Raw genomic sequence first — 10,906 nt, 5'->3', positions numbered from 1 at the left:
GCTGTTTGCTGAGTCGTGGTGGCAGGCGCGTGGGCAGGCAAATAACAGCTCCTGGCAGCAGGCAAGTGAGAGCCGGGAGGCGGCGGTGTCTGTTGTGGTTCCTGGGCCCCTCCGCGCGATAAGCAAGCCGCTCTTCCATGAAGTTGCTCTTAATAATTTAGAGAACGAGCTGCTCCCTGCTTCCCACCCCTGCCTGGGCTGGGCCTGGGTGCAGACGGGGCTGGGGCAGCCACAAAAAAAAAAAAAACACTCCCTTCTCTGGGCTCAGCTTGGGGTTTCTGCCTACCCAGCTGGGGACAAGGTGCTGGGGACTGGCTGCCACCATGCAGGATGATGCTTGTGGCGTGGTGCCTGGCGCAGCCCAGCTGCGAAGCTGTCTCCAAACTTCCATTTTTCCCTTGAAAGCAGTGCCTGGGATGTGCAGCCCAGCCAAAAGCTTATAGAAACCAAAAGAGAAAGCAGCAACGGTCGCTAGAGACTGGAGAAGCCCTGGTGAGAAGCAGGCTTGGAGGCAGCAGCGTCCTGCTGGGAGACCATGAAACCCCAAGCAAACAAAGGGCCATTTGCATACTGCACGTCGTGGCACTGTCAGCAACTTTCTTTTCCCATTACCGCAGCTAAAAGTAGCATAGTCTTGAGACACCAGGCACCATGGTCTGTGCCCTCTGGGGGGCTGTGACATCCACAAGAAGCCTCCAGAGAAGATCATATGGGATGAGCATCCATCCAGGGCGGCTTACATCCTTTCCTAGGGCAGGGCCATGGATGTGGCAGCCCCGCTCAGTCCCCTGACCCTCTGCAAGCTCCCCTGGGGCAGTGGCACGTCTCACCCCACGTTTACACCCATCACAGTGCAGCTCAGTCCATCCGGACTCGGTGCAAGGAGCAGCTCCGCTCCTCGCCCTGCAGCAGCGCCGCGCTGCCCCAGCAGCGCAATGGTCGTGCAGGAGGCAGCTGCAGCAAACAAGAAGTGGGAGCTCAGTCAGCAGTTTTGGTTCTGCCTTTCCCGTAAGAGCGCACGCAGGAGGGTGGGCCCTGCTTCATTTTTTCCACCCTGCCTCTTTGGGCAGCAGGGGTGCCAGGCACGCCGTGGGGGCTCAGCACCTAATGAAAACCCCAGCGAGCACCCGAGCCACGGCAGTGCCTGCGCCCCTCGGGGCACCCAGCAGCCTGGCCACCACCCCGTGCCTCGCAGGGAGCAAGGCAGTGGGGCTGGGGACATTTGGGGTGGGCTGTGGGGATGCCCCAGGCACCATCTCCCACCCCTGTTTGCAGGGCAGGGTGCTGGTGCTGGCCCAACAGGACCGGGCTCCCCGAGTGGCTGCTTATTGCTGAGTGAGCTCCAAGCAGGGGGCAGGCTTCAGGTCCCCAGCTGAGCATCCCTGGGCCGAGCAGTGCCCTGCTCCAAGCTGGAGGCTCTTTCCATCTGCCCAAACTGCTACATCTTTCCACGCAAGCCAGATCAGCCACTATTTTGATTTTCCCTCCAGCTTGGTGATGGTAGCCCCATCTTTCCGGAGTCACTGCGTGGCACCTGAAGCCACCTGTTTTGTCTCCCACCCTGAGAGGTCCCCAGTTCTGGCTTTCCCAGCCCCACCATTCCACTTCCCTTCTTCCCAGCCCCGCTGTCTGTGTCAGAGCCCTCCTGCTTTGCATTGCTGTGAAGAGGAATGATTTTAATGGTCCTCTGTTTAGGCTGCAGAGAAAAAGCTTGCTGCAGAGCAGCTAGCCAGGCCCCCCAAAAACCTCGCTCTGGTTTTGAGCTCACTCACTTCACCGTTGTGGCCACCAGAGCTCACCCACACCCTGCAGCCGTGCCCCCAGCCAGCCCTGGTGCTGTGCAGGACCGGGCGCAGCTGGGGCGGCTGCAGCCACTGCCACATTTCCTGCTCTCTAGGGCCTGTCACAGCAGCCACTTCCAACCACGGCCACCCCACACTTCCTCAGGGCAGCAGGGGCTGTCACTAGCGTCGCTGCTGAAGCGCTTTGTCAGCATCTCAGGTGCATCCAGAGAGCGGGGCTCGCCCCAGCTCCAGTCCCACGGCTGGGGCAGTGGGCAGGTCCCCCGGGAGACCTCCAAGAGCTGGAGCTGCTCCCCGTCAGCACACACAAGAAGCTTCACATGCAACAAAGCGCCTGAGCAAGCAAACGCCCCAGCAGAGCTGTCTGAACCCCGACTGTAGCTCCTTATGTAGCCTAGCTGTGGTCGGAGGTGATTGGGAACATGTGAGTCCCTTAAAGATGCCCTAGCCCAAAGGCTGGGTTTTGAGGAAGTGGGCAGGAAGATGGAGAGGAAATCCTCTGCTGCTGCTTGCAGGAGTGTCTTCGAGGAGAGCCGTGCCATGAAACATCAAAGCACTGTTCCTGCAAAATAGGGCATTGCACTTGTAGGGGGAAGAAGGGACAGTAAGGCGTTAAGGTCACTTACAAGCAAGCAGTGTCCTGGTCACTTACAAGTGCAGAGAGCTGGGAGGTTTCAGAGCAGTGTTTGGGTTTTTGGAAGGGCTGGGCTGCAGGGGGATAGGTGTGCGTGTTGCTGGCCCCTGGGTTTATGAGGTGGTGATCTCCGGGTGGGACTGGCCCCCCAGGCCAGTGGTGGCATGGGAGCATCTCCATGGCCTTTTCTGGCTGGGAGAGCGGCTGAGGTGGGATGCGTGCTGCCGGTGGTAGGATGTGCTGCTGGGTAGGTTACCTGGACCCCTAACTACAGCCCATCTACACCACCCCAATGTGTCCTGATGGGTCTGGACCCACAGCATCTCCTCCATCCCATCCAGTCCCACCGAGAGCCCTGCCTTGCCTGCGACTGAGAGTGCTGGAGGCTTGCCGAACATCTGCGTTTCCTCCTCCTGCCCTCATTTTGCTTTCTCTAGTTTTGCTTTGAGTCGGCTCCATGGTTTCTCCTTCTCTCTCTTCCTCCCTTGGGAGGGATGTGCTGCTGGAGGGGCTGGCCGGCTGAGCGGGGCTGAGCCCTGCGCCCGGGAACAAACCCACTGCCACCGCACCGGGCGCAGCCTCTCGGGGGGGGCTGAACCCTCCACTTACACCGGGGGGACCACCGTGGGGCCACCAGACCAACGGGGCACCAAAACCCACTTGGGGTGGTACCTGGTGGTGTTTCCTCAGCTGGTTCCTCCCGTGTATCTCTCCCCACTGCTCAGCATCCCTCTCCATCCCAGATGGCTGGGGGCAAGGGGACAATGTCCAGCCCAGCTCAGGCATGTCCCCATTTCCTTGGGATCTGATTCTCCATGCCTCAAATCCATTCTGGGACAGACCTCCCTTCTCTAAGGGCTCAACCGTGAAGGTAGCCCAGCCTGGAAGGGATGCTGGTCCCTAGAGGACGTGGGTCTTGCCGTGACGGGGTGACAAGCAGTGACACCAGTGCAAACTTGGTGTGGGGGACAGGGGCACGGGGAGCTGGCACGGTGCTGGCTCCCGGGAGGGTACGGATGCCAAACTCACAATCTGCATCAAGGAAAGGGAAAAAAGAGGATCCAGGAAGCTACAGATGAGTCAGCCTCGGTACCCGGAAAACCGCTGGAACAAATTAGTAAGGCCACCAAGCGGTAAACACCGAGAGGGCAGCGCTGGGACTGAGAACGTAGATTTAGCAGGAACAAATTGTGTCAAACCAACCTAATGCTCTTTTCATTAGGGTGACGAGCTGGGTGGTGCAAGGAAACTGGGAGTGATGCTATCTTTGTGCAGTGTGTTATGTTAGGTTCTCGTAAGCAAATTAGGGAAATGGGAAATTCTCCCACTGTGGGTGGACCGCTACCCGAGAAGCTATATCCCCAAAAGAGTTATCAATAGCCCGTGATGGCAGGCTCTTCAGATAGGGTTTCTCTGGGGAAGGGAAGCGCATGGCCCGAGTGAAGGCAGCCTGCTATTTAGGGAGGCTGCGGAGGCCGTCAGGGAAGAGGGTTAGAAACCAAATCCACGGGTGAGCTGGAGAAAGGAGCAAAAATACCCTGAAAAAAATGTTGGCACAGCGAGAGCTGGAAGGGGAGGAGAGGAAGGTATCCACCTTCCTCCTCACACCCCAGCTCACCTGGGGGTGGGAACCGAAGCCAAAAATAAATTCGGGCTGTGTGAAAGTGGCAGGGAAAGCACCTCGCGTGTCTCATCTTCTCCTTCACCCATCCCGTGGAGGAGTCGGGGCTGGAGCTCCGGGATGGAGAGGGCTTGTGGGGTGTCCGGCCCCGTGGTGGGATGGGGCTGGTGCCCATTGACCCATCGAGGCCATGCTGGGGGTCCTGTGGGACCTTTTTTTTTTTTTTTTTTTTTTTTCCAGGCAGGTGCCGGTAAGCATCAGGGCGCTGGGGCAGCGCCGGGAGGTGTGCGCCGAGTGGAACAGGACGTCAAAGCAGTTTCAGCTCTGTGGGTGGTTCTGGGAAAGTCCCTTCAGTGCCGGCAAGCACCGGGCTCTGACAGAGGGAGCAGCGCCCGGCTCCTCGCAGAGAGGAGCGCGAGGGCTCGGCGCCCCGAGTCGAGATCTGAGTCGTGTTGCCGTGACGCAGCGGGGCAGGCTTTCCATGACAGCGGGGTTTTGGAGGCACCCGGCCCCCCGAGCCCGAGGGGCGGCAGGGAGAGCGGGAGCAACGCTGGCATCCCTGGAGCCTCCCCTTTTCTTTTTCCCTGCATTCACCCCCCAGGATAAATCTCAGCCCCGAAAGCAGAGGGGCTGAGGGGGTGGGCAGGTGCTGCAGGGTGGTGGCCCTGCCCCTGCTGCCCTGTTGCTGGTGGCTCTCTGTGTCAGAGCGATGCCAGGCACCGCAGGATGCCAGCGGGTCCCCGTGGCAAGGCTCTCGGGTCCCATCTGCAGGTTAGGGCTTTGCTGGCTCTCCATAAGAATCCTGAAAACTCCAGCTTGGCTCCTCTTCTTGCAGGAAACCCCCGTTCCTCCCTCCTGGCCCTGCTCCGGATGACAGGGTGGCATTGCTGTTAAGGGTGGAAGGACCTCAAAATGAGGAAAAAGCAGGCACAGGAGGCAGTGTGCCAGCAGGGAACCCCGCTGCTTCTCCAGCCTCTGGAGGAGAAGCTCGGCATCGTCCTGGGGAGCTGCTGAACGCCACACCTGGCGAGGGGCTATAGCCGCTGTGCTCAAACCATGGTGGCCCGCGTGGCCTTTTTTAGGCACCCAACACGATTTGCTGCTGTAATTTTCCCCGGTGGCTGCATCCTTGGTGGTGCCCTGCAAGGCTGGGCACTTTGGGGAGTTTTGTGCCCTCGCTGTGCACAGGATGGTCTCCTCTGGATCCTTCAGGCTGGACGAGATGGTTTCGCTTCGAGGTGGCTCCACCAGGCTTCAGATCTTCCCCCAGCTCCTCTCTCAAGACCAGATGCCATTCAGCCCCTTATCTGCCCATCCTGCGTGGCTCCGGGTGGGATGCCCGGCGATGGGGGAGGCAGGGGGTTGCCAGCAGCCCTGGCCCCGCTGCTTTCACCTCCTGCGGCGCTCTCGGCACAGAGCTCACCTCCCCACTTTCGGTTTTATGTGCGGTGCCATCATCCCCGACTTTCCACTCTGCGGTTTCATGTCAGGCTTTTTCTGCTCGAGTTGGCTGAAAGTTGTTAAAAACACCCCATGTTTGGTGGCAGCTATCGAGAGAGATAAGTGTACCTGGGGTTTTGTCAGCTGCTGAGCTCTGCATTTTCGGTGGGTTTTGCTTCCATTATTCCTACGCTGGGCAAAATCTCTGCTGATTCTGCCCCATTGCTCTGATATTGGTGGTCCTGGCCAGCACAGGGGTTTTGCGTTTTGAGCCTCTCTGCCTACAGACAGTGATGACAGCTTCAGCAGGGATGGGATTTTTGCCCCGTGCCCAAGTCTTGCATGCAAAACGCACTGGGGACACCTGCCTTGTCTTTGCTTTGGGGGACTTTTCACCTGTCCAGATGTGGCACAGCATCAGCAGAACCAGGGGACATGGGAGTTGGGATGGGGTGGTGCTGCTCACGCGGGAGCAAAGGTTCCCCTCTCCAGGCAACAGGATGTGACTTTGCACCCACGAGGGAGGGAAGAACGGTGTGGGGCACAGAGAGCTGCACACGTATCAGCGCCCAGAAGCTGCAAGCTTGGCCTCGGCCACCGCCACTTCCCCAGCTCCAGGCAGGACCATGAGGACGTGGCAGAAGATTTTTGCACAGAAGATTGCGGACATGCACGTGAAGGAGCCGTGGACGCTTCAGGAGGATGACAGCCTGCAGGTGCACAGCCCTAAGCACGGCCGGAGGGAGTATTTGCAGAACCACGCAGCTGGGAGGTAGGGGCTGCTGACTTGGTCCCCTTCGGACCACCACTGCTGTCCTCCCCAAAAAGCCTCCTGCTGCCTCAGGCTGCAGCAGGGTGACCCCGGCCTTGGCAGAGGGGTGCAGAGCCCTTTGCCACAGCACCCTGCAGCCTGCGAGGGAGGAGGGGATGCAGAGAGGGGTGCTGGGCTGCCAGCCCCCGTACATGTTGTGAAAGACGAGGAGCTGCAGGTTTCTCCCCTTTTGACTACTCAAGACATCTCCTCACCTGCCCTGCGGCCTCCACCCACACCTTCCTTCTATTTTGCTTCTTTTTCGACTTCCCCTGCCCCTTGTTGATGCTGGCTTTCCGCTGAGATGTGCTGCAACAGCACGGGCTGGGGGCCGGAGCCCCAAATGGAGCCGGTGCCGGATGCTTCCCTCCCCCAGGGCCCCTGCTCGGGGTGGCAGGGTCCAGATGGGTGAGGGCACCAGGCTGGACCTAAAATCTGTAGAGCTTGGGCCAGCCCCCAGCTCACCTGTGCTGAGCTACCCAGGCTGGTGTCAGGCCCACAGGGGAGGACAGGCCATGGGTGTCCTTGCGTGAAGCTCGTCCCTCAGCCCCGACTGCCCTGGTCCCTACTGATGGCGTGGGGAGCTGCTGGGCTGCAGCAGGGAGCCAGGGATGAGCTGGTGTCCCCTGTGCCCCGGCAGGTTCCAGTGCTCCCAGTGCTTACACGAGTGGTCCTCAGCCAAGGTGCACATCCTCTTCCACATGCGCCGGGGCAAGGTGAGGATGCGAATCTTCCGGCAGGCCTGCCGGCGCTGCCTCAGCCCCCAGCTGGAGGAGCCCAGTTTCAGCCAGGAGAACCTGGAGAGGATCCTGCACAACCTGGTGCTTCAGATCCTCAAGGACTTCTACAAGGTGCCCGTGCAGCCCTCTGACCTCCTGGAGGTGGTGGTGGACACGGTGCTGGTGGGGCCGCACGACAGCAGCCGCTGTGAGGGCTGCCGGCTTGGGGTTTGCTCCAAGCCACGGGCGGCCCCGAAGCCACCAGCCTGGAAGCCCAGGAGGCACGTGGACACGGCCACGAGCCCTCCACGCCAGCTCCTCAGCAGCGGCTTTCCCTGGAAATGTTGCTTTGTGCTCCTCTTTGTATGTGTTGTGGCAGTGGTCCTCTTCATCGTGCTGTATTTCACCTTGAAGTAGTGGGAGCTGGGGCTGGCAAACGGGAGCCGGGGTGATGGCTGCGGGGATGGGGATGATGAAGGTGGTGGATGGAAATTTGGGTGCCCAGGGAGAGCCCTTTTCCTCATCTTGGTGAGGTTTCCCCAGCACACCGGGGTCAGGGACGGCCACCAACACCATACTTGGGGACCTCGGTCCCAGCCCATGGGAGCCCAGCAGACCTGAAGGCTTCTTGTGGGACACGTTCTGCATGAGGCTGAACCCCATCTCTCCTCCACAAAGGATGAAGTGTACCTGCAAGAATAAACCAGCTCTTTGTCCTCAGCCCGAGGATGCATTTGTGCTTTTTTAATTTCTCCAAAGCCTTTCCTGGGTATGTATGACCAGCTCAGCTGGAAGCAGCTCTTAGGAGACACATCCCATTGCTCTGCTGGCTCAGCCTTAGTGAAGGTGGGTACCCGAGGCAGCTGAAGGGCACCCGGAACCGAAGGTTTGCAGCAAATGCACCAGGAGCCAGCAGCACCTGCCCGATCCATACCACACAGGTGGATTGGTGACTTTGTGCCTCGCTTTCCCCACCTGTAAAATGGGCCCCAGCCATGGTCATCCCCCTTATTCCTTCCAGCTTTCCACTGCCCTGGAGACAGATGCCATGGGGCCAGGCAGGGAACCTGAGTGTCCCCAGGTTGCTGCAGCGGCAGGGATGTGGGTGACGGTGTGGCTTTGTGCTTCTCTCCCCGCAGCGCCCAGGGCTGCCCCATCCCACCACCGGGGCTCTCCTCTCTTTCAGCTTCTGGTGATCCCGACGTGAGCACTTTTAGAGCTCAGCCCAGGCCATCAGCCTCTTCCACAGCCACCCGGACCAGGCTGAGGCGCGGGTCTGGGTGCAGATGAGGACCTTCAGGCAGTGTGTGTGTCCCTGAGCCTCCACGGACCGGAGCTGCACTGCTTATTCACCTCTGCCCTTCTCTCGGGGTTTTTTTCTGTCCCACCAGCTCTCTCCCTTTTCCCAACCCTTTCCTCATCGGCTGCCTCCCACAGCCCCAGCGCCAGCAGATGGAGCTGCGAGATCTCCAGCACTGCACTGGGAAGCACTGGGACCAGTGACCCGCTAGCACTGGGAGGGGGCAGCCCTCTCTAAATGGGGGCAGCCCTGCCCCCAATCCCAGTGCCCTGCTGGCTCCCTGCAGCGTGGCTCCCCCAGACCATGCCCTGTGTGGGTATGGTGCCAGCCTGTTGACGAGCTGGTCTCTCTCTCTGATTTCTCCAGTCTCAGAGCACTGGAGATAGATGCACAAGTGATGCAAAGCACCGGGTTTCCCGAGCAATTTGGGCAGGGGAACCTGAATGTCCCCATCTTTCTGGAGGTTTCTGCTTGCTCGGAGCAGCCGGGGGCCGAGCTGTGCCGCGGGAGGAGCTGGTCCTGCAGATGGAGTCCCTTCCATCCCACGGCTGTCCCGGCGCTGGGACCAGCCCTCTCCCCGCCAGCGTTATGTCATGAAGGCAGACACACCGCCAAGTTTCTTGCTGCCATTGCCCCTGGCCCTCTTCTTTCCATGCTGAGGTTTTCCCAGCCCCAGTCTGTCACCGTCTCTGGCTGCCTGCAGCCTGCCCAGCCACCCAGCTGCAGGGGGAACTCCCTCGCCTCCTCCTGCGAAGCCAGCTCTGGTGGAGACTGCATCCCTGCGGGGGTCCTTGTTTTCTTGCTTGTGTCTCTCTGCTCTTTTTCAAGGGCAGAGGCATCCCTTAACCCCCCCTGCAATGTTCTCTACACACACCCAGGCTCCTTCACCCATGGCCTTGCATGCATACGCTGCTTTTTTCCCCAGTCCCCTGGCTGATGCTGCCTGCCTGTCTCCTTGTGCTGTGTGTGTGTCCGGGGGGGCTCTGCCCCCTCCATCGTGCAGCTGCTTCGTCCCCTCCCCATCACTCAGCAACACCCGTGTATATGTGGGCTTCTGAGCCACAGCCTCATTTTGGGGCTTTTTTTCCAGGATACTCTGCTCTGATGTGCAGTTGTGCCAATCCCCCATGGGTTTCTTAGCAAAGTGCCCTCCGTTTGCTGCTCTCCATGGCTCTTGGCAATTTGGAGGCCAGAACAAGCCCCCCCAGCTCAGCTCAGTGGCCAGGGAAGGTAAGTGGCATGGAGACAGCGAGCCCGTCCCAAGGAAGGTGGCAGAAGGATGAAGGATGCTCTCTCTCCTGGTGGGATGCTGGGGGTCCTGGGCAGGTCCTCACTGTCCCCCCTTGTGCCACTCCAGGGCTGGGCTCCTCCACAGCTGATGTCTGGTGCTTACACCTGGCCACGGATGGGCAAACCTCACCCAGGGGCATTTTGCTGGCCTTTTACCACAGCCAGACTGATAAATTGCTGTCTCCGTTGCCTGTTCCCATCTGCTGCCCGCTCCCATCCCCGCGGCACTGGGGCGAGAGGCTGGCACGAGGGGCTGGCACCTGGTGGCACACAGGGCAGTGAGCAGGGGACGTGGGCTGGGTGGCATCGGGGACTTCCCAGCAGAGCTGTGGGAGGGAGGAGGACGGGCTTTATTTGTGATGGGTATCTTGTGGGCAGCAGCGTTTTGTAACTTGCCCGGGAGCTGTCTAGGCACAGGTCCTACAGCTGAGGTTTGATGCCCAGGGGACCGTCTTTTGCTTTTGCTTTTTCTTTCTCTTTCCCCTCATCCTTTGGATATCTTTGGACATGCCAGCACACCCATGTGTGAGCGAGCCTGGGCAGCCACCCTGCTATGAACCCTGAGGAGCCCAGTGGTGTTCAGTCCTGTGCTGTAGGAAATTGGGGGCCAACAACCCAGCTCCCAGCCCTGGATCTGGGCACGAGGCAGAAAACATGCCCGTGGTTTAGGCTCTGTCCAAAGGCTGGATTTTCACAGCCTGTGAAGTGGAGAAGGGATGCTCAGCAGAGCTGTGTCCCTGCCCCAACTTCCATCCGTGTTTGCTGCAGAGCCCCTGCTGTGAGGATGTGCTCTCCCAACAACAGCTAGCAGGGACAGGCTGCTTCTTCACCCCTGTTAAAACAAAAGTCACTTACCTGTTGTATTTTCTGCATGCTGATTGAACCCAGATTTAATTTTTATTCTCTCTGGCTGTGCTCTCCCCCGGCCACCAACCCCATCTTTAATGACATGCTAGTGCTATAAATAATTGAAGGGCAGGATCTCACCTCTTGCTTTTCCCTGCAATTTGCATTCCTGGCCAGTCCAGGTCTGTCTCAGCCCCTGAAGCTGCAGGGGCTGTAGCTGAGCAGACGCACTGCCAGCTTGCACAGGGCAGAGCTCCTCTGAGCATCCACCCTGCACAGGTGAAACCACAAGTGGTGGTGGAACCACAGCATTTCTCCCCTTGGCGTGTTATCTCTGACCCCCAAGTAGCTTAAAATAAACTGACAGAGTAAACAGAGAGCCCAAGGGCTTTGAAATCAGCCACCGCTGCGGTCGGTAGTGGCGGGTGGTGGATGCACTGCTG

General features: G+C 59.5%; 1 protein-coding gene across 1 annotated transcript; it reads left to right on the top strand.

The window, feature by feature from the left end:
* Positions 1-5,428: 5,428 nt before the first annotated feature.
* On the top strand, positions 5,429-7,728 carry LOC106044801 (receptor-transporting protein 3). The gene is made up of 2 exons (XM_013194990.3): positions 5,429-6,269; positions 6,949-7,728. The coding sequence occupies exons 1-2, from the start codon at positions 6,124-6,126 to the stop codon at positions 7,442-7,444; spliced, it is 642 nt and encodes a 213-aa protein (XP_013050444.2). The 5' UTR covers positions 5,429-6,123; the 3' UTR covers positions 7,445-7,728.
* Positions 7,729-10,906: the final 3,178 nt, after the last annotated feature.

This window comes from Anser cygnoides, chromosome 9 (genome assembly GCF_040182565.1).
Source record: "Anser cygnoides isolate HZ-2024a breed goose chromosome 9, Taihu_goose_T2T_genome, whole genome shotgun sequence".
Lineage (NCBI taxonomy): Eukaryota > Metazoa > Chordata > Aves > Anseriformes > Anatidae > Anser > Anser cygnoides.
This window is presented reverse-complemented; position numbering and strand designations above follow the sequence as displayed.

Bases quoted from the DNA above. Each gene is read 5' to 3' on its own strand.
- LOC106044801 (XM_013194990.3), top strand. From the start codon at position 6,124: ATGAGGACGTGGCAGAAGATTTTTGCACAGAAGATTGCGGACATGCAC. The intron at 6,270-6,948 runs GTAGGGGCTGCT...GTGCCCCGGCAG, and splicing joins CAGAACCACGCAGCTGGGAG to GTTCCAGTGCTCCCAGTGCT.